This window comes from Colobus angolensis, unplaced genomic scaffold, assembly GCF_000951035.1.
Source record: "Colobus angolensis palliatus isolate OR3802 unplaced genomic scaffold, Cang.pa_1.0 Scaffold10, whole genome shotgun sequence".
NCBI lineage: Eukaryota > Metazoa > Chordata > Mammalia > Primates > Cercopithecidae > Colobus > Colobus angolensis.
Window position 1 is genome coordinate 7,423,799 of NW_012110919.1, and position 23,879 is coordinate 7,447,677.

General features: G+C 43.9%; 1 protein-coding gene across 1 annotated transcript in view; it reads left to right on the forward strand.

Moving 5' to 3' along the window:
• The window catches only part of ELK3 (ELK3, ETS-domain protein (SRF accessory protein 2)), a 47,573-nt gene extending 24,323 nt beyond the window's left edge, over window positions 1–23,250 (forward strand). Inside the window, exons 2-4 of the mRNA XM_011934265.1 lie at window positions 86–880; window positions 12,757–12,879; window positions 20,574–23,250. Of these exons, the coding sequence (XP_011789655.1) occupies window positions 86–880; window positions 12,757–12,879; window positions 20,574–20,672 (1,017 nt within the window). The 3' untranslated portion in view covers window positions 20,673–23,250. The remainder of the gene's footprint in view (window positions 1–85; window positions 881–12,756; window positions 12,880–20,573) is intronic.
• The last annotated feature ends 629 nt before the right edge of the window (window positions 23,251–23,879 follow it).

Consider the following 23,879-nt stretch of genomic DNA (forward strand, 5'->3'; position numbering starts at 1 on the left):
GCCAGTGACATTTACCATTATCATGAGCTCTTACATGGTTTCTTGGGTGCGCTCAGATTTTCAGTGTCTACTTTTGTATTTGCAGAACATCATCAAGAAGGTGATCGGGCAGAAGTTTGTGTACAAGTTTGTCTCTTTCCCGGAGATCCTGAAGATGGATCCTCACGCGGTGGAGATCAGCCGGGAGAGCCTTCTGCTGCAGGACAGCGACTGCAAGGCGTCTCCCGAGGGCCGTGAGCCCCACAAACACGGCCTGGCCGCCCTCAAAAGCACGAGCCGCAACGAATACATCCACTCAGGCCTGTACTCGTCCTTCACCATTAATTCCCTGCAGAACCCACCAGATGCCTTCAAGGCCATCAAGACAGAGAAGCTGGAGGAGCCGCCCGAAGACAGCCCCCCCGTGGAAGAAGTCAGGACTGTGATCAGGTTTGTGACCAATAAAACCGACAAACACGTCACCAGGCCGGTGGTGTCCCTGCCTTCCACGTCAGAGGCTGCGGCGGCGTCCGCCTTCCTGGCCTCATCCGTCTCGGCCAAGATCTCCTCTTTAATGTTGCCAAACACTGCCAGTATTTCATCCGCCTCACCCTTCTCATCTCGGTCCCCGTCCCTGTCCCCCAACTCACCCCTCCCTTCTGAACACAGAAGCCTCTTCCTGGAGGCCGCCTGCCATGACTCCGATTCCCTGGAGCCCTTGAACCTGTCATCGGGCTCCAAGACCAAGTCTCCATCTCTTCCCCCAAAGGCCAAAAAACCCAAAGGCTTGGAAATCTCAGCGCCCCCGCTGGTGCTCTCCGGCACCGACATTGGCTCCATCGCGCTCAACAGCCCAGCCCTCCCCTCGGGATCCCTCACCCCAGCCTTCTTCACCGCACAGGTAAGAGTCATTCCTGTCATCCCGGCCATAACCAGCCTCAGTGGCTTAGCAAAAAAGGAAGAGCAACTAAAGAGACTTCCTTCTGTCCCATAATCCTATGACTTGTACCAAGGTCACTGTGTCAGTATGAAGGGAACCTGCTTTTCCATCCTCAGACCAAGGGATGCACACAAGACAGCGTTTGGTTTGTCGACTCTAGTGGGATGCTTGATTGGTTTCTTGCTTTTCGGGGCCTAAAGTGACCGTAGGTGGAACATGCACACTGGCCGACAAAGCAGATCTCACCAGCGATTTCCTAGGGAAAGTTGAGCGGGCCAGTTTACATTTCAGGAGGAGCTTGGGCTTTATGAAATTTTTATGGCAGAATCTTCTCTGGGGGCATTTAATAAGGAACCACTTGTGTTCTGTTAACAAGAAAATAGATGTCAACTGATACCGCCGCCATCGCATCTGTCCGTGTGGAGCTGTGGTCATAGCATAGGTAATAAGAAACAAAGGGGCCACACCAGACAGCTGCTTCGCTGAAAGCAGCACTGCTCTGAGAAAGCCCCGGGCCATAGCACTGGGGAGAGGAAAGCAAGCTTGCAGAGCCAAAAAACCTTCCTTGTTATTAGTCCCAAGGAGAAAGCCCCCTTTTCCTTTAAATCAAATATTCAGATGCTCTTTCTTGTCCAGCTGACAATTGCAGCACAAAGGCGTAGTAGGCGCTGGGAAACCGTATTTCTCCTTCCCCTTGAAAATTGGATGCAATTTTAGTGGCAGAGGTTAAAAGAGTATTTGTTTTAGGCTCACAGACCTGGATTCAGTTCCTGGCTACCCTGCTTCCTAGGAGTGGGACTGTGGGCGGTTGCTCTCTGGGCCAGGTACCACATGTGGAAAATGGGATCATGTCCAGGCTTTGTGAGCTAGTGACACCTGGTAGCATTGTTAACCGTGGAGCTACACCCGTCCCCTGCCTCTGTCATCTCATCGTAGTTGTCCCTGTTGTCATCAGCAGCAGCCACGGCAGCATATGACGGGCTCCCCATGTGTGCCAGGCACTGCTCCAGACACTTTACATGCATTGCCTTGTTTTTCATAGCAGCCCTGTCATGTGGATACAGGTTGAGCATCCTGTTTCCAAAATAGCTTGTGACCAGAAGTGTTTCAGAGTTCAGATCTTTTCAGATTTGGAGTATTTGCATGATACTTGCCAGTTGAATATCCCACATCTGAAAATCTGAAATCCAAAATGCTGCAATGAGCATTTCCTTGGAGTGTCATGTCAGGACTCAGAAAGTTGCACATTCTGGAGGATTTGGGATTTGGGGATTTTTGGATTTGGGATGCTCAACCTGTGCTATTATTAGCATCCTATTTCCCAGCTGAGATAAACAAGGCACAGAGGTAAACTAGTTCGTCCAGAGTCGCGCAGCTTATAGGTGGTAGAGGTGGCTTTGGATCCAATGTCTGCCTCCAGAATTCATGCTCTCAGATGAAATGCATTCCCGCTGCAAGAAGGCAGTGATACTGCCGTCCATGGAGCACCTGAAAGCAGCTCTGGGCCGCTTTCCTCTTCATGCTTTCGCTGGACTGAATTCTGCCCAGGGATTTCATGACAGCTCAAGCTGTGAGCTGGTGGTGACACGCGCCACCACAGAGGGGAGGGCCAGGGGATCAGGAAATAGATCAGAATGAGCATGCGTGCTCTTAAATCAGGCATCTTCCAGTTGAGCAAGGCTGTCGAATGACCAAGGGCTGCTGAGCAAATGGCTCAGAAACAGCAGCTCTTGACGTAGCTCAGGGGAGTAACATGAGAGGCAGGGCCAGGGGTCGATGATCTGAGCATCTCCTCCCCCGACCTCCTGTGTGTTTACAACTGTCAGGGTGAGAAGGGTCTGAAGCCAGGCCTGGGCCAGCTCTGATTTACGTGTCTGTGTTCCCTGGGAGCCTGGATCACCTTCTCAGAACAGAGTGAGGCAGATGCCAGCACTGTCTCAGAGGAAGTCAGCTCAGCCAGCCCCGTGGATAATGTGGATGGAGGGATGGCTCCCGTTGGTGGGGCTGAGGGCGTGAGAGAAGGATCAAGGGTGGATGCCCAATGAATGGATGCAAAGGGCACGGCCAGGAGCCAGAAGCCACCAGCGTGGCCTGAAATCATGTGGGAAGGCATAGGAAAGCCAGGATCTTTACTAGAGGACCTGTGCCTGAGGCAGTGAGGGTGCCTGGTCCTCAGCCAAGCTGTGAGGGTGGGGCCCTGATGGTTTAGTGCCAGGAAGCCCAGAGATAATCCCAAGGGGAGGGAGGCAAGGGACAGGGTCTGGACCCAGGACAGGAGAGTGGAAGTAAAGGGACCTGGCTCAGGTCAAAGGAGTGGGAGGGGCACCAGGCAGTCCTCTAAACTGCGCAGAACTCGGGTCACCAGCTACACTGGGAGATGGCAGAGCCTCGGGACTCAGACCCCACCTTGAGCTTCCCTCATGTCCCAGAGTGTGGGCTCTGCTCCTGGCATGGCCATGGGTAGCCAACAGGGAGAGAGAGAAGGGGCAATGAGGGAGACACCAGAGGGGCCGGGGCGGGAGTCAGGGGTGTGGTACTCATTCAGAGCTGAGTTCTTGCAGCGGGTTTCACCCAAGTGGTCTCCCTGAGATCAGATAGGATGTCTTGAAGCTGGGAGTGGTTTAGGTTTAGGGTATGTGTCAGCATCAGATTTGGATTCTCTGATTCCCTCTCCTGGGAGCTGCTTCAGGGGGTGCTCCAGAAACCCACCCACCAGCACCAGCCCTAGTAGTTCACCTTCCAAGTGACAGCCAGAAACAGCGTGGCTGTCAACAGCCAGGTGTTCTGCAGAATTCCTTTCGGCCTCAGGAGTGAAGGACAACTGTGGGGTTCAGGGTGTTCCACAGGCAGTGGCAAGGCTTCAGTGGTTTTCCTCCTACCTGAGCACTTTGTCCCAGAAACTCTCCTTTTCTCTCTGTGTGTTGGGGATGTGGTGTGCGGTGTGATGCTGTGTGCAAATCAATATTTGGTAATCTGTGGGCTGTATGTAAGCTTTGCTTAGCGGTGGGCTTTGGAAGAGATGAAAGCTGTGTGTGCTGTAATAACTGGATGCCCTGAACGTACAATTCCCAAGGTTGGTTATTTCCAGCTAGAAACATGGCGGGAAGAAGGGGAGAAGTAAGGGAGCCTTGGCGTGGCCTGTGTCACGTGGTTACCATTCCCTCGGGGACCTTACTACACCTCCTACAGGCATACCTCATTTTACTGTACTTTGCTCTACTGCATTTCACAGATAATCGGTGGTTTTTACAAATCGAAGGTTTGTGGCAACCCGGCGCCGAGCAAGTCTTATCAGCGCCAGGCTATTCTTCCAACAGCACATGCTCACTCCATGTTTCAATGTCACATTTTGGTAATTCTCACAACATTTCCAACTTTTTCCTTACTATTACGTCTGTTCTAGTGCTCTGAGATCAGTGAGCTATGATACTGCTGTTGTAATTGTTCTGGGGCACTATGAACCACACCCGGATAAGACAGCAAACTTAATCAGTGTTGTGCGTGTCCCAACTGCTCTCGTGTGTCTCCCTCTCCTTGGGTCTCCCTATTCCCTGAAACACAACAATTTTGAAATTAGGCCAATTGATAACCCTATAGTGGCCTATAAAGTGTTCAAGAGAAAGCAAGAGCTGTTCGTCTCTCATTTTAAATCCAGAACTAGAATGATGATGGCGAAGGCATGTCCAAAACTGAGACAGGCCGAAAGCTAGGGCTCTTATGCCAGTTAAATATGTAAATGTAAAGGAAGAGTTCTTAAAGGAAATGAAATTGCTACGTCAGTGAAAACATGAATGATAAGAAAGTGGAACATCCTGATTGTTGATATGGAGAAAATATTAGTGGTCTGGATAGAAGATCAAACCAGCCACAACATTCCTTTCAGGCTAACCCGGAGCAAGGCCCTAACTCTCTTCAATTCTTTGAATGCTGAGAGAGGCGAGGGAGCTGCAGAAGAAAAGTGTGAAGCTAGCAGAGGTTGGTTCATGAGGTTTAAGGAAAGAAGTCATCTCCATAACATAAAAGTGCAAGGTGAAGCAGCGAGTGCTGATGGAGAAGCTGCAGGAAGCTATCCAGAGGATCTAGCTACACTCATTGATGAAGGTGGCTACATCAAACAGCTTTGCTGTAGGTGAAACGGCCTTCTATTGGAAGAAGATGCCATCTAGGACTTTCATAGCTGGAGAAGTCCATGCCTGGCTTCAGAGCTTCAAAGGACAGGCTGAGTCTTGTTAGTACAGCTTGTGACTTTAAGTTGAAGCCAGTGCTACTAAATACACTCTGCCTGTGCTCTATAAATGGAACAGCAAAGCCTGGACGACAGTACATCCGTTTATACAGTTTATGGAATAGTTTAAACCCACTGTTGACACCTGCTACTCAGAAAAAAGATTCCTTTCAAAATATTACTGCTCATTAGCAATGCATCTGGTCACCCAAGAGCTCTCATGGAGATATACAAGAAGGTTAATGTTTTTCATGCCTGCAAATACAACATCCATTCTACAACCCAGGAGTCAAGGAGTAATTTTGACTTTCAAGTCTTACTACTTAATAAATACATTTCATAAAGCTACAGCTGCCACAGATGGTGATTCCTCTGATGGATCTGGGCAAAGTCAATCGAAAACCTTCTGGAAGGGAGTCACCACCCTAGATGCTGTTAAGGATACTCATGATTCATGGGAGGAGGTCAAAATATCAAAATTAACAGGAGTTTGGAAGAAATTGATTCCGGCCCTCATGGATCACTTTGAAGGGTTCAAGACTTCAGTGGAAGAGGGAACTGCAGATGTGGTGGAAATAGCAAGAGAACTAGCATTAGAAGTAGAGCCTGGAGATGTGACCAAATTGCTGCAATTTGTTGATCAAACTTGATTGGGTGAGGAGTTGCTTCTTACAGGTGAGCAGAGAAAGTGGTTTCTTGAGATAGAATCTACTCCTGGTGAAGATGCTGTGAATATTGTTGAAATGACAACAAAGGACTAAGAATATTACATAACTTTACATTACATTACGTTACTTAGTTGATAAAGCAGCGGCAGGGTTTGAGAGGATTGACTCCAGTTTTGAAAGAAGTTCTACTCTGGGTAAAATGCTATCAAACAGCATCACATGCCATAGAGAAGTCTTTCATGAAAGGAAGAATCAATTGGGCTGGGTGCACTGGCTCATGCCTGTAATACCAGCACTTTGGGAGGCCAAGACGAGTGGATCACCTGAGTTCAGGAGTTCGAGACCAGCCTGGCCAATGTGGCAAAACCCCGTCTCTACTAAAAAGCCAGGTGTGGTGGCAGATGCCTGTAATCCCAGCTACTTGGGAGCTTGAGGAGGCAGGAGAATCACTTGAACCCAGGAGGCAGAGGTTGTGGTGAGCCGAGATCACACCACTGTACTTCAGCCTGGGCAACAAGAGCGAAACTTGCATCTCACAAAAAAAAAAAAAAAAAAAAAAGAGTTAATCAATGTGGCAAACTTCATTATTGTCTTATTTTAAGAAACTGCCACAGCCACCCCAGTCTTCATTACTCTGCCTCCTAATGTCCCTGGTTCTGGCCTGCTTCCTCTCCTGCCCCTTTCTATAGCTACCTTAGGCCCCCATGGGAGTCTCCATTTTGTCTGCTTTTCCATAGGGTCAGGGGGATTAACTCCCCTTTTAAAGACCTTAAAACCATGTTTTCACTTGAATTCAGACAATTTTAGGGGTTTCCAGAGATTCAGTCACCTTTTATTTGAGAACTTTTTTTTAACCTCAAGGTAGCATTGTCATGGATTCTGTTGGCATCTGTGGGAGCTTAGGATTACAGATATTTGTGGGCACAACCTGCTGAATAGATATCTTGTTTCTCTGTCCTTTACTTTCTTAAAGCCCAAGTGACTTACCGGTATCTCAGATCACCACATCAAGTGATCAGCAAATACTTGTGCCTCTTCTTTAATCGGTCCAGGAACAAATGTTTATCGTGTATTCATTCATTTGGGAGATAATCATTGAAAACTAAGCATTTGCTTAGGTACCTGGAGATACAGAGGTTAGCAGGATAGACACCGTTCCTGTTCTCATGAGTTTAAGGTTGCTGTCCAGCATATGGGGCAATATATAACATAGGGTTATAATTTAGGGTGGTGTGAAATTATGGAGGACTGGCCAAGGAATTTCGACTTGTTTGGATTGGAAACTAACTGCTAGAGGCTGGGCGCAGTGGCTCACACCTGTAATCCCAATACTTTGGGAGGCCAAGGTGGGTGGATAGCTTGAGGTCAGGAGTTCAAGACCAGCCTGGCCAACATGGCAAAACTCCATCTTTATTAAAAATAAGAAAATTAGCTGGGTATGGTGGTGCACGCCTGTAATCTCAGCTACTCGGGAGGTTGAGGCAGGAGAATCGCTTGAACCCGGGAGGCAGAGGTTACAGTGAGCCAAGATTGTGCCACTGCACCCCATCCTGGGCGACAGAGTGAGATTCTGTCTCAAAAATAAATAAAATAAATAAATAAACAGCTGCTAGAGGTATAAGTGAAAAAAAAATCGCATTAGAATCAACAAATAATTATTGAGCAATAACAGAGCCTGGAAAGGAAGCAAAACTACAGTTGCTTGTTTTTATGACCTTAGGACCTAGCCATGACAACAAGGCATACACGTGCACACACACACAGTAGCCCTTGGCAAGAGTCAAACATGCAGTGCAGAGAAGTGCCTTAGGAGCTGAGGGGCAAGATCGTTTAGTTCAGTTCAACACACATGAACTGAGTACCCATCATGTGTAAGCTGCTGTGTTGGGAGCTGGGGCTACAAACATGGATAAAATAGTCTCTGATAGTTAGGAGCTCATAACTTACCTTAAGTCACTTCATCTAGTATCTCAGATGCTATACAAAAGGAATACCATGTTGCAAAAGGAATCCTGAGGAGGAAGGTATTAACTTTGCCTGAGATGGAGGAAGAATGTCCAGAGGGCTTCCTGGAGGGGATGAGACCACTGGTTCAGGGTGTTGAAGGATCAGCCCTGTGGCAGGATACTTTTTCTGGTAGACAGGGAGAGGAAGGCATGGTCGGCAGAGGAACAGCTTGAGGCAAGGCATAGATACTTGAAATAGCTTTGTGATTAGGGGAGGTATAGTAGTAGGAAGCATTGAAGGGTTATCAGTGACAGTCTGAATTGTTTTAGGAATCACCCTGTTGGCAAGATTGGGAGGGGGAAGGCTGGATCCAAGTAGGATGCTATTGTAATATTCCAGGCAAAAGACCATGAGTATTTAAGGCTGTATGGTGGGAGGGGTCGCTGTCAACAGGACTTGGTGACTGACTGGGTGGAAGGAGTGGGGAGAGCCAGAATTGAGTGTGAGGAACATGGGAGGAAGAATAAGCTCCCTGGGAAAAGGCTAAACGTCCAGTTGGGGCCATGTTGAGTTTGAGGACCCTGGAGGACATTCGGGTGGAAAAGTCCAGCTGCATCTGGAGAGGGAGAGTGTTTTGGAGCTGGAGAGGAGGTTAGGGAGTCATCAACATGCAAGGGGTGGTGAAACCATGGGAATGGATGAGGTCACTTGTAGAGAGGGCCTGTAGCCCAGGGAACTGTGGGCTGGACTGGGTGGTCAGGGAAGTTCCGAGGGAGCGTTGAAGGACTGGTGGGTTGGAATGCCTGGTCCTCCATGCATATAAGGAAAGCTCAGTACACATCAAACCAAGTAAGAGGGTTCAGGGAGGGAAGTGTCGAAATGAGTCAAACTCTGTAAAATATTTGAAGAGATTTATTCTGAGCCAAATATGAGTGACCACGGCCCGTGACACAGCCCTCAGGAGGTCCTGAGAATATGTGCTCCAGGTGGTCGGGGTACAGCTTGGTTTTATATATTTTAGGGAGGCATGAGACGTCATGAAATTGCCAGGCAATTTCAAGGTATGGCAAGGAAATGTATTTTGGGGTTAAATATTTTTTCCTTGTCTCATAATATTATGCCAGAGTCAGATTGAAAAGTAAGTCACCATATATAGGGTCAAATGAAACCCACCTGATGAGAATTTACGGTTTGTAGGGCATGACTCCCTACACCCCTGTGTAGGAATTTGGGCAAGATAAAAAATCAGAGCTTAGTCCTCAGAAGTTAGCAAGTGTATGAAGCCAGGTTATGGGGAACCTTCTGTTGGGGCTAAGGAGGACATCACATCCTTTCTGAAACTGTGACTGAATGTTGAGTGAACTCATGTTTGGGGGTGGTTGATTTGGTGATGGGGTACAGAATAGATGGGGAGACCAGAGGCAGGTGGACTGGTCTGGGTGGCTGTTGTGGAATGCCATCTGTAAGGTGATAGGGGCTTGGATGCAGCAGGAATGGAAATGAGGGATAAACAGGAGACCCAGTTGGAGATGCCTCCAGAAGCTATGTCCAGAGCTTGCAGTTACTGAAAGGTATTTTGCACGGTGGGGACTGGGATGCGGGTGGTAGATGGGGCTGTATGTGCAAGGGATTATGTCTTGTTTGATCCTCATCTGTGGCACCTGAAACACAGTTTGCACTCTCGGTCAGTATTTGTTGAGGCAGTGTATACATGGTGGTCCTGTTGACAGAAGGGGAAGAGTCTTAAGAAACACTGATGTGGGAAGGTGCTGAGCTTCATGAAGTTTGAGTATAGTGGTGCACCCAAGTGGAGATGCCCAACAAGCGATAAGCCAGGGGGGACCCAGCTAGAGCTGTGGATGGCTTCAGTTCATCAGTATTTAGGAGCTGAGTAGTACAGGAGGAATAAAGATGAGCAGATACCTTAAAGGCTATGGAAAGAGGTACAAGAAAAATGTGCCAGTCACCGTAATATGAGGCAGAACATGTTAAATGTTAAGAAAAAAATGGTCACAAAGTGTTACGAAGATTCAGAAATAAGAAATCCCATCTGGTTGAGGGGAGATCAGGAAAGCGTCCTTTGAGGAGGTGGCATTTTGATGGGCAGAGGAAGGCAAGAGGAGGTAGAGGGCCGGGCCAAGGGTACACAGGTGGGCATGCCTGGATGCCAGCTCACCCTGGCGAGCTCAGATGTGCAGCCTTTTTAGGAGACGTTATGAAGTGGAAGTGGAAGTGGAAGATGAACTGAGTGGGGAAAATGAAAAGGGGATCTTGGGATGAGGGTCTCACTCTCTTTCCCGGCTGCCACGGGATTAGGAGCTCCTTATCTGCCATGCTCCTTAAAACAAGACTGTCTTTGGGGAAGGAAAGAAGACAGTGCTTTTTGCTGTGGCTTCCTTAGCCCTTGGCCCTCAGGCTCAGCCCACTCTGCCTGACTCCTGGAGTGTGTGGAGAGAGGCTGTGAAGTCTCACACTGTCCCGGAGATAACCCAGGGCAGGCGTTGTAGGAACTTTCCTTAACAAAGAAACCACATGGTTCTTTAAGGTCACAGGATTTTCAGGGAGAACTTCAGGGATAGAAGGAAGAGGAGGGAATGAAGTCATTTTACAGTGTTTATTTGCATATATTATAGAAGACATTTCAGACATATTAAAGATGAGAAACAGAAGGCTACTGTAGTCTGAGTACATCCTGTATTCCTTAGAAACAAATGTCCAAACATCTCAAATCCAGACATGGGTATACATTTTAGACTAGAGAAATAGAAATTCTAGACCTTGTACATTGCTCAGAGGATTAAAAAGGATGGGTATATGATGGCCATGGAGGAGAGAAGGATAGCTGTGTTTTGTGGTTTAGAAGATTGTCTCTTTAGAGCTTGGAGAGCCTTCATTGATGGATAAACTAGGCCTTGAACACACTGGTTATTACATGTTAATGTGACAGATTGTGGTTGCAACCTTGCTCCAGAGTAACATGCAAATATTAGTTTTCAGAACACCTGAGCTTGTGGCCTTGAGCCTAACACAACTGAGAGTAGCCTCCAAGTCCAGGCTGACTCAGTTCAGTTTGTCTGTTTCAGAGGATTAAGTCCTTCTCTGTAGACAGTTGAGAATTTCTCCCTCACATAGATGAAAGACATTTAGTAAGTATGTCATGTATGCTTTCAATTAATTACCAATTTATTCGTTCAAAAACATGTATGAAGTACCTAGCGTACCTAGCCAGCTAACCGCCTCTGGCGCTTGTTGAGCATTTCTGGATACCAGGCACATATCTTACAAGAGCTTGCAGTAGATCAGCTTATTTAATCTTCCAACAACCCTGTAATGTGGACATTTTTATTCTCCCCATTTTACAGATGAAGAAACTGAGACAGAGAGAGGTTAGGTGGCTTGCCTGAGGTTACCTGGTTGGGAAGTAGTGGTTCTGAGATTGGAACCCTGGCAGAGCTCATGCTGAGCCGTTAAGTTTTAACTGTTAGGCCAGATGGCCTGGCATGCTTGTGAAATTGCCTTGGACTAGAACAAACGGGAAGCTTATTCAAAACATGTATTTATTCTAGTAACCTCATAGGTCATTGAGTATGTAGGAAATGCCATGGAACCAACGACTCAAATAATTTGGTATAAATGTGTTTACATTTCAGCAGCTTCACAGTTTGAGGAACTTTGGATGTTTGTCTCCATTCTGCTGAACAGAGCAGACCTTTCAATTTAGGTTTAAGCCAAATGCTGTTGGTAATTAATGACGCCATGGAGGCCAATTCTAGGAAAAAATAACACTTTAGCATCCAGCATGGTGCAATCTGAAAGGCTGGCGCCTTTGCTGTGGTTCTTCTTACACAAAGCACCTTATTGACATCACAAAACCACTGAAGGACTCCTTCTAGTCTCCAAAGGTACAAAACCACGCTGGGCCGGGGAGTTGTCTCCACTGAGAATAAAAGCCATGCAGAAAGCAGCTGGGCGGGCGTTTCTTCTGCCCTCCAGCTGGCCTGCAGGCGAGAACTCCTGCTGCATGTGTGCAAGCAAATGCAGTCCTTGGAACTCTCCTGGGAAACCCAGGGTTTTGGCTTTACACCCAATCTGACAAGAAAGGGCCCTCCCTGCCCCCACCCAAACCATTGCCAGGGCAATGAATTCTCATCGACCCCACATCCAGATGGAATCTGGAAAACCCGGCGCAGAGCTTCTAAAGAGGCTACTACAGGGTATTTTAACAGCAAGTCCCAAATCCTTAACAGCTATTGACATGGAGACCATTTAAAGACGTGTGTTTGTAACCCAAGTAATAGATGTCCACTGTAGAAAAACAGGAAAATATAGATAAGAAGAACTAAAGCCCCTTTATTGGATCCCATTTTGTTTGTATACTAATTCTTCTTGTTTAATCTGGGAAGGGGAACAAGTTGAACAAACCATTCGGATGAAAGTTGATACAAACTTGAATTTTCCACCATGTTTAGGGAAGGTAATGTGTCAATACCTTTTTCCTTTATGAAAGTGTTAATAAAATTAGCATTGAAGAAAATTAGCCAGCTGGCCTGGTGGTTTATGCCTGTAATCCCAGCACTTTTGGAGGCCGAGGTGGGCAGATTATTTGGAGTTCGAGACCAGCCTGGCCAACATAATGAAACCTCTTCTCTACTAAAAATACAAAAGTTAGTCGGTGTGGTGGTGGATGCCTGTAATCCCAGCTGCTCGGGAGGCTGAGGCAGGAGAGTTGCTCAAACCAGGAAGTGGAGGTTATAGTGAACCAAGATCGCACCATTGCACTCCAGCCTGGGCAACAGAGCGAGACTGTCTCAAAAAGAAAAGAAAATTAAAATTAAACTGTTAACAGCCCCACAGAAATAACGTTGCCAGTTTTCCTGAGATGGTAAGGTCATTTCCTGGTCCATGCCTAGCCTACCTAACCTCTCTCTGCTGCTCTGTTGATCACGGCCTGAGTCAGGTGAACCTATATGAAGAAGTCTGTTTGCTTTATTTCCCAGACACCAAATGGATTGCTTCTGACTCCGAGTCCGCTGCTCTCCAGCATACATTTCTGGAGCAGCCTTAGTCCGGTTGCTCCACTGAGTCCTGCCAGGCTGCAAGGGCCAAGCACGCTGTTCCAGGTGAGCGTTTGGAAATGAACTTTTAAACATTACACTTCTGAGGGATGGTTTTTTCTCTAAATCCTGCAGAGGTAACGGTGAGTTTTGCCCAGTGTTGGGTTAAAATGTTAAATGTCCAAAGGGGGTTCATGTTAATGGGGTTGCACGTCCTTCAGAGGCAGACACTTTCATTGAGGCAGAAATGGCATACTCATGCCAGACACCCATACGTGGAACAATTAAGTTCTTGAAGTGTTTTGCATATTTTCATTTGTCTATGAAAACAGGAAATTTATTAAGGAAAAGGCAAAACTTTAAAAATCATTCTTTAGGCCAGCGTGATTGCTCACACCTGTAATCCCAGCACTTTGGGAGGCTGAGGGTGGGAGGATTGTTTGAGACCAGCCTGGGCAACACAGACCCCATCTCTATTTAAAATAAAATGAAAATAAAAATTATTTATGGCCAGGCGCGGTGGCTCAAGCCTGTAATCCCAGCACTTTGGGAGGCCGAGACGGGCGGATCACGAGGTCAGGAGATCGAGACCATCCTGGCTAACACGGTGAAACCCCGTCTCTACTAAAAAATACAAAAAACTAGCCGGGCGAGGCGGCGGGCGCCTGTAGTCCCAGCTACTCCGGAGGCTGAGGCAGGAGAATGGCGTAAACTCGGGAGGCGGAGCTTGCAGTGAGCTGAGATCCGGCCACTGCACTCCAGCCCGGGTGACAGAGCGAGACTCCGTCTCAAAAAAAAAAAAAATTATTTATAAAAGTCCACACAAGGTTTTAAAATATTCATCCTCCTAGTTAATGTAGCAGCTCATTTGACATACAGTGAAAATAAAAATAGTGAACAATTTCCCCATCCTGGGATAGAAAAATTACTTGCATCATTTTATGAATCATCATCAAGCTCCTTGTTCTGTAATGAAAAAGGAGAATCCAGGGCATTTGGTTAAAAAATAATGAAGACTTAGCTGCTTTATCTTACAGAACTCTCCATACTAGGCAGCACCTTCATTATTCATTCACACACTAGAATCTTGCAGGACCGTCACTTGCTATCATGGAGAAATCAGTATTTCCTCCTTGAGACCCACAGATCATTACTCACTGACTAAGGTGTTACTGTTTGAATATGTTGAGTGTAGGTGGAAAGGATCCTAGGGACAGGATTGAAGAAAAGGTGGACCCAGTGCAAACTCCCTCTTTCCCTAATTCTAGCTTTTCTCATCATCCCTGTCTGTATCCTGTGCCCCACAGTGTGGCTTACCCCGAGTTAGTTGCAGCTCTTTGGGTACCATTGCATCTAGCACGTGGCACTTTGTATTATGATTGCCTGTTGATATCAGGCAATCTTTCCCACTAAACTATGGGCCCTCGAGACCAGAATGGAATCCTGTTCACTGTGGTGTCCCCAGCATCTGGCACATGGCTTGGTGTACAAGTGAGGCTCAGTAATTATTGACTGTCTAAATGAATTCACAAAGAGAAGTCTGAGAAAGGTAAGTGCAAGCCTTCACGATCATCTGAGCTGGTCATTTTGCTTGTCAAGGTTAGTGTGTGCTGAGTACCTCCTCTGTGCCAGGAGCTGTACATGCTGGGATTTAGGGTCCCTTCATAAGGGTGGAGCCAAAGAGGTTTTGATTGCCATCTTGCTGCTTTGGTTTCCTAGTGGGGTTGGGGTAGGGTGTCGTGAAGTGACCATATGCTTGGAGTAATTGGGTTTCTGTCTCTTTCCCAGCCCTTATTCCCGTCACAAGAAATTGAGCTATAGTCATGTTGATCTTTAGCAGTTTCAGCTCGGGTAGGAAAAGAGAAGCTAGAAATAGTAAGCAAAAAGCAATGAGCAAATGTTGTATTAGGAAAGTTTAAAATCAGGAATACTAATCTTTTGGTGGGGAGATAAAAACACCTCATTTCCTGAAAGTCTTAAGATTAGAGCAGCAGAATTCTAAAATTAATAGAATAAAAAGAAATGGTTTGGTTACAGTAAAATCCATGGCAGTAGGGATTGTTATACTATAATCCTAGAATCTAACACAGAGCTTCTGTAGAGTTCAGTAGGTATTTGTGAATAATAAGTGGCCTCTCATTTCTCTCCTTACTGGGAATTCTGCCACCTGATTGGTACAGGCCTTGGCAACCCCCTAGGAAAGCAATGGAGCACTATTGGCTGGGGGTTCTTTGGGATCCCTTGTCTTAGATACCTTTTCCAGCCCAACACTCCCAACAGTAAATGATGGTTCATGTCTACAGTGATTCGACACGTTATCAGAATCTCTGGGAGTTGGGATACGTGCACACCCTCGTTTCTTCAGTTCTCAGTAACTACTGTAGACGAATGGTTCTCATAGTTAGCACTCACTCTCCTAGAGGGTGAGTTAAAGTAAAGATTGCAGGGCCCCACTCCCAGAGTTTCTGATTCAGTAGGTGTGGGATAGGGCCTGATAAAAACATTTTTTTGAGACAGTCTCACTCTGTTGCCCAGGCTGGAGTGCAGTGGTGTGATCTCTGCTCACTGCAATTTCCACCTCCTGGGTTCAAGTGATTCTCCAGCTTCAGCATCCCAAGTAGCTAGGACTACAGGCATGCACCACCACACCCTGTTAAGTTTTGTATTTTTGGTAGAGATGGGGTTTTGCCATGTTGGCCAGGCTGGTCCCAAACTCCTGACCTCAAGTTGATCCGCCTGCCTTGGTCTCCCAAATTGCTGGGATTACAGGCATAAGCCATCATGCCTGGCCCAAAAACTTTTTTCATGTTCCTAGTGATACTACGCAGTCCAGGAACCAATTTGAGAAGCACTGCAGACCAGAGGTTCCTAGTTTATATTTAGAATTCTGCATCAGAAATTACTGCATTTAAAGGCTACCTGCTTAGAGTTTTAATTTCACCAGGTGGACCTGTTCTCTTTTCTGAAGCCATTCAGAAGACAACCCTAAAAAAAAAGAAAGACAAGCTGGTATTCCGGATGGCTGACAGGTTGTATGACTTGGGGCTTTCTGTTTGTGGCTGGACCCATGAGACTAAGGAAAAACAACTTTTTGCCTTTTAAAATATTATTACTCTTCCTGTGAGAAGAGCAATTGAGTGTGGCAAAAGTAGAAAATAGCAATTTCGAGAATGGTAAACAACAAAATATGGTAGAGGAATAATACTTTCTGATTTTTAAAACTAGACAATATAATTGATACATACTGAGAATTCAAGACTTATTTTTTTAAGAACTTTTTTTTTTTTTTTTAAGTTTAGAGATGGGGTCTCAATATGTTGTCCAGGCTGGTCTTGAACTCCTGGGTTCAACTCCACTTCAGCCTCTGGAGTAGCTGGGACTACAGGTGTACCACCACACTGGCCAACATCCCTTTTAAACTGATGAAAATAATTTTCTTTCAAAATAACAACAAACCTCTTTCATGTATGCTTATAGATGTAATGAAGGAAGACAAAAAATACACTTGGCTTATACATTTTAAGTGACGCTGGCCAGTTTCCTATTATCATGATTGGAAAGGGTTGATCAGAATCCTCAGGGTAATAGTTGAAGAGCTGAAGCATTTTTGTACAGAAGGCCCCTAATATGATTACTATAGCAGGTTATAGCAGATATCAAAGAATTCCAAGGAAGGAGAGAGAAGACGCCTTTCTGGAAGAGATATGCTTTGTAATTGAAAATGTTTAGGTAAGGAGAGAGGCACCAAAGACATTGTGCTAAATGTAAACAAAGAACTTTGATTTATAAAGTGAACTCAGTTTTTCTTGGACAGTTTAGTATTTTCTTGTCTAAGGATGTCTGTTCCATGACTTTTGAAATAGATTTTGTTCCAGTGTGGAATATGCCTAGTAGGAATAGGTATGTCTTGAAACAAGGTAGAGCTAATGAAGTTTTCAGTTAAGAATGTGTGCTGTAATTTTTAGTTCAACAAATCTAACCCAGCAAATATTTGCAATGCTCTGCGACAAGGATTGTAGGGACATAGAATATGTGAATAATGGATGAGTAAACAAAGTGCTGCAGAAAGTAAGGGGCAGACACGCTCTTTCCAGCTGGAGACTGGACAGGTTCCAAGCAAGCAGTGGCGCCTGAGCTGGGAGGAAGGGACAGGATTTCGATCGGGTACATTTAGATGAATAGAGCCGAATGACTGGGACATGGAAGTCTGTTTAGGAAGGGACCAGGTGAGAGGAGATAAGGTAGGAAACGCAGCTGGGGGCCTTGATTATAGGCTTAGGAGTTTCTCCCTTTATCTGTTAAATGTTTAGGCTGTTTAAGCTGGAGGTAGGAGGATGAGATCTCTGTTTTAGAGAACAATCAGTGATATTAGTGTGGAGGAAGAACTGAAGAGAAAGTGGAAGGAACAGGAAGATAAGAGGAAATTATTATTTTTATTTTTTGAGACGAGCTCGCTGTGTTGCCCAAGGTGGAGTGCAGTGGCACAATCTCGGCCTACTGCAACCTCTGCCTCCTGGGCTCAAACAATCCTCTCACCTCAGCCTCTCAAGTAGCTGGGACTACCGGCATATACCACCAAGCCCGGCTAATTTTTAAAATTTTTTTGTAGAAACGAGGTCTCGCTATATTGCTCAGGCTAGTTTTGAACTCTGGGGCTCAAGCAATCCTCCTGCCGTAGCTTCCCGAAGGACTAGGATTACAGGTGTGAACGACCATACCTGGCCAGAGGAAATGATACTACAGATATTGAAGGGAGAATCACTCTTTGAGATTAGAACATTGGACACAGGATATAATTAGAAGATATTTTAGAGGTGAGCTCAAGCGAGGCAGACTTTGAGATGGGTCTGAGTAAGTAGGTAGTGAAAATTAAGAAGAGGCAAAGATTACTAAGTGATTAACATACTGGAAATGCTATTAAATAACAATAGTTAAGGCCGGGCATGGTGGTTCACGCCTGTAATCCCAGCACTTTGGGAGGGTGACATGGGTGGATCACTTGAGCCCGAGTTCAAGACCATCAGGGGCAACACAGCAAGACCCTGTCTCTACAAAAAAAAAAATACGAAACGTGGGACATGTGTGCTGGCATGTGTGCCTGTGGTCCCAGCTACTAGGGAGGCTGAGGTGGTAGCACTGTTTGAGCCCTGGAGATTGAGGCTGCAGTGAGCCATGAGCACGCCACTGCACTCAAACCGGGGTGACAGTGAGCCTGTCTGAAAAAAATAAATAAATAAATAACAAGAGTTAACATTTGTTGATGGTTGATGACTTATTGTGTGCAAGACATTGTTCTTAGCACTTTTGGGGCCTTCTCATTTAATACTGCCAGTAATTCTGTTTTAAGAAAGATAAGAAACTAAGGCACAGGGATATTGGCTAGTTTATTCAAGATAACACACTAGTAAGTGGTGGAGCCCTGACTCAAGTTTAAGTTTGTGGTCTCAGCCACCATTCTCACTGACTTGGAGTGAGCAATGGAAGAAGAGCAGGTTTTGTGGGAAAGAGGCATTGGTTGGAGATGTCTAAAATGGAAATTGTTGTCAAGTCCAAGCATGGTGCTGGGGACAAAAGTTTGGGAAATGTTGCAGTTTAAAACAGGGGAGTGTCATGGGAGAAGAGCCTAATAAAGATGACTAAAAAATATGTCAGAAAAGCCAAGCTAATCAAGAGAAACTATGTCCATTGAGTATACAAAAATAATAAGGGCAGAAATCAGCAATTTATTTTGCAAAACAGATGAACAATACCAAAACTGATTCTCTTGAAAACACCAATAAGGTAGACTAAAGAGAGAGAAGATGCAAATAAACGAAAAGAATGAAACTGCAGGCCAGGCACCCTGGCTCACATCTGCAATCCTAGCACTTTGGGAGGCCAAGGCAGGCCAGTTGCTTGAGCTCAGGAGTTCGAGACCAGCTTGGTCAACACGGTGAAACCTCATCTTTACCAAAAATACAAAAATAGTTGGGCATGGTGGCGTCCACCTGTAGTCCCAGCTACTCGGGAGGCTAAAGTGGGAGGATGGCTGGGAGGTGGAGGTTGCAGTGAGCCAATATTGTGTCACTACGCTCCAGCCTGGGTGACAGAGCCAGACCCTATTTCTAAATAAAGTAAAATAAATAAAAGCATGAAAATTTAAAATCTGCTCATCTTCCACTGTTCACTCTAACTCAGAGTGGTTAGTAGCACAGACCTTTTTAAACAAGAGTATAAACTGTATGTGCATAGATTTGATAATACAGTTGAAGTGGATAAAATTCTAGAAAAAATTAAAATTCCAAAGTTCCAGAAAAGAAAAACCTTGAATATGCCAATAACCATTAAAGAAATTAAAACAGTAATTAAAGATACCCCGTAACTCCTACCGAAATAAAAAGTTATGCAATGTTAGTACTGAAAGATTTGTTTAAAACTTGACTGTGTTAGGCCGGGCGCGGTGGCTCAAGCCTGTAATCCCAGCACTTTGGGAGGCCGAGACGGGCGGATCACGAGGTCAGGAGATCGAGACCATCCTGGCTAACACGGTGAAACCCCGTCTCTACTAAAAATACAAAAAAACTAGCCGGGCGAGGTGGCGGGCGCCTGTAGTCCCAGCTACTCCGGAGGCTGAGGCAGGAGAATGGCCGTAAACCCGGGAGGCGGAGCTTGCAGTGAGCTGAGATCCGGCCACTGCACTCCAGTCCGGGCGACAGAGCGAGACTCCGCCTCAAAAAAAAAAAAAAAAAAACTTGACTGTGTTGCTTATTAGCTGTGTAACCTTTAGCCAACAGAACTTATTTGAAATCTGTTTTCTCATCTGTAAAATGGGGACAAAACTTATGTTACAGCTCCTAGATACCCAATGAAATGACAAGCCTTGACACAAGTTACTGAGATACTTTAAAAACTGCAAAAATATATTTACTTAAATATAAGTGTTTGTTGTCCTGCTAACATGTGCCAGGCTCCGTAATTTGATATTTGGCGCTGAAGTTTAATATTTAACTTACCTGGACTAAATAGGAAATAAGCTGGAAAAGACAGCCCAGGAGATCTTTTTGACACATCCTAAACAATGAAAATCTAGTTGCAAGTAGTATTTGTTTCAGACCTGAAACTCATTATCAGAGCATATACTACCATCCTACTATTTATCATCTTAGTTAACAACAATACAGAAATTAATTTTACTCTTTGTCACTTATGAGTGATCTAAGTGTGATATTTTAATTAGAAAGAATACCTTCTTAGCTCCAAAATAATCTATTTGAAATCTTTTAAGATTAAATACATTTCTTATTTTAGAAGAATAAATGCTGCAAGAATCATCTTTGTAGTACCCTGAAAAACTGATGCCAATTTCAAAATATAGTATTAGAAATTACTGAGTCACATATAGTCTGTGGTTTTCAAAACATTTTCATATTTAATATTAAACATTCTTTTAATATTTGTAGCATTATCAGCATCCTGAGTAGCTTAGAACTTTCAAAAAATAGTTATGATGCTTTAGCAACATATAAATTATATGTTTTTTCCTAGTAGCCTGTGCATAGAGAATAATTAGGGACATTTTGTGGGCCTTATCCTTTGTTTGCTCTATGTAATCCTGATCTCATTGTCATCTTCCAATTATTCTGTAAAAAACACTGGCAAATAATCTCTATCACAGGGGTGATGAGAAGCGGACTGCTATGGACTGTATGGGAATATAAAGAACCTAAGTTCTTTGCAATGGATTTGCAGTAATTATTGTAAAAATCTTTTGTCCCCTACAGTTCCCCACACTGCTTAATGGCCACATGCCAGTGCCAATCCCCAGTCTGGACAGAGCTGCTTCTCCAGTACTGCTTTCTTCGAGCTCTCAGAAATCCTGATGACGTCTGGCGACAATTAAGGACTCATTAACTGATGAAACAAATTTGTCCCCATGGGCTAGTTTACCTGTGTCATGAGAAGGACATTGTGAAACTCTGTTAATTTGGTTTGCACTTTTCATAACATGGATAGTCTAGATTTATGTTAGCATTTTAAAAACTGTTTTTGATATATTCAAGTATATATGAAAATCTTTTGCATTAAGTGAATTTTAATGTTTTTGTTTTTATATCCTTTTAGCTCTTAAGTGTTGAACACTGTTGACAGTGAAGAACTTTTCTTAATGGTTTTCAGTATAACTAATAAGGATGTGAAGCTTTTTTTCTCTTTAGTTCTGCGTATGCTAAACTGTGTGCTTATACAGACTATAACCAGCTGTGCCTTCCTTTGCATTTAATGTAAATGATTTATATATTTTTTAGTATTAAGAGGAAATGTTTGAAAGATGAAAATTAGTATCAAACAGCTCTCTAGTAGAATTTCATTATTTTTCCCAGTGGGCAATATGAAAGCATATTCATATCACATTTTCTTTTTTACTTTTAATTGTATTAAGAATTGCCTTAGAACCTCTTTTGAACTGAAATTCAGTAAATGTCCAAGTAATGTTTTTATAATAAACTAAGCCATATTTAGACAATAAACATTGATAAAAGAAAATGTTCTAAAGTGCATTTTCAAAAGAACGGACTTTGAAAGGCTAGCCTCCTTAGCTGTTTACAGTATCTTTCAGATGCCTCCCAGACAAAAATCTGAGATGGAAAAGCTACATCAAGTTCATGCTATTCCAGGCCTGAGAGTATCTCTTAGGTTAGCATATTCTTATTTCAAAAAATTAGCCCTAGTTTTCTCAGTTTGCCATAGAGAATCCCGACTATCTGATATATTTACTGTGTCAGTATAAATTGGGATTCCCCTGGAACTATAATTAACATTTAAAAATCTAATGCTTTGGAAGCAGCTCACAGACTGGTGATGAACCCAAACAACAAAGAAACAATTTTTAACACTAGGTATCTTCATCAGTATAGGTAGGTATTCACAATTTTTGATGGATCAAAAACTTGCTGTAATACAGAGAACTGGAGGTACTAAAGGCCTTGCTTGTGGAAATTGAGAGAGGATACACTGCTTTATATATTACTAAAGTTATGGGGAGAATGAAGGAAATCTGACAGATGAAAAATTCTACAGGAACCTCATCATCGTGGAACTGAACTGATAACAACTTAGAACACTCCAGTAAGTTCTTTTGTGTAATGTAATTTGTAGTAGTGATAATACAGACCTATTTTCTGTTCCATCAGAAAATCAGCAGGCACCAGTCCAAAGGTACCACACCTGTACATGAAGGAAAGTTCTAATACCAAGAAAACGGAAAAGCACCAAGCTTTAAATTCAAGATTAATTATAATTCTTAACTGTAAGTGATAAAAACTAACTTGAAATGTGACTAAATGATCCAAACTGGGCATTAAGTCGCAGGATTATGAGAAAGGATTAAAAAACGAGGTTTGAGAAAACATACTTATTGAATTTTCAGAGAAAAAATCTAGAATATTGCTTTGATACTTGGAAATTCTGAGGTTTCTCAATTGGAATTGAGCATCTCTGTATGTGGGGATGTGGGCCCTTATCAAAGGATAAAAATCCAAACACTGTATTATGCCTCCTTGACTGTAATTACACTGGTTCCAAAATCCACCAATAGACACTACTGTCCCCCCACCCCCACCCCATAGGCTAATAATAATTCTGTACCAGAATAAAAGGAGCTGGTCCAGGGAACTGATATTTACTGAGAAGGGGCCTTTGAGAATGCTTCCCACCACCTGTTTCCAGCTCAAGACAGGTGCACAGAAGAAGCTGGGAGTTGCCTAAGGCTGCACAGCTCACTGAAGGTAGAACAATGATTGGTGCTCAGTCCAATTCTGTTTCCCCCATGCCTAGCTGTAAGTAATTACTGGTTCAAAACTAAACAAAACAGATAAAGACAGAGCATTTAAAACTGTGTTGTCAGGTAAGAGAACACATCCAAAATGCATGATTCTTACAAACTAAAGGAAGTTAATACGCAAAAATCTCAACCTAAAATACTATTTTTAGTATACTTGTTTATGTAAATGCTGATTGGAAATATTTAAATGACTATAGATTTGATTCTTTTCCTTCGGAAATTGGGATAAATGTATGCTCTAGATCCATTTATTACAAATGCAAAAATACCAGTTTTTTGATGGATGAAAATACTCCTGTAACACAAATAGAGAACTGAAGGAACTGAAGAGTAACTCGTATAGCTCTGCCTCATTGTGTGTGTGTGTGTTTTAGCAGAAGTATTTTACTCAGAAAATAGGTTTCAAAGAACATTAATGACTTTCTTTTTTCCTTTTTATGTCTGCTTAATCAGTGTTAAACTGCTATGGGAAAAGTTTTATAGAACTATATAACCTGAATGTTGGTCTCTTTGTACACATCTTTTCTATGACTGCAGATCTTCATTCACTTTCATATATGTATCATTTTTACTGTCGTATTATTTTTGTTCAATAAAAACTTTGTGATAAAAGGTGTTTAGAGGTAACCGGATTGGCTTACTTCCATTTGCTTGCGGTGACCCAAACCACTTTCCCATATGGATACAAGTTGGAAAATGAGTCTTGTCACCTACCCTTAAAGACAGCACGTCAAAAAAAAAAAAGTGCTTTAAATACACGTTTAAAGAAATAAATGTAATTATTGAGGTTAACTTGTGGGAGAATGGAATGGGATTGAAAAGCCAGACCCCTGATTTAAATAAGTTCTATCAACTACTCTGTATTGAGGAGGAAGAAGTGAGAAGGTAGGGAAAAATCCAATCTACCATTTATTCTTTTAGCCTTTTGTTGATTCAGGAGATGTGAACTGCTAGGCTTGGTGATAAAGGTTATTATTTCTCTTGGTCTCAATTCCAGGCTGACCTGGCTCTGGTTTTCATGGGTGCTTCAAAGCAGTCTCCACTCTGGGTTTGATATAGGGAGACTGGTGTGAGGGGAGGGGAGGGGATGCAGGGAGAATCACCGGATTAATGCAGTCCCTGAACAACACGTTCATTAACGTTCATTATCACTAGTATGCCAAAAGGCCACAGATAACTCATAACTGCGTATGGTATAACAGGTGGTGGTAGGAAATCATTCGCTTACTGAAGAAACATTTAAAAATCA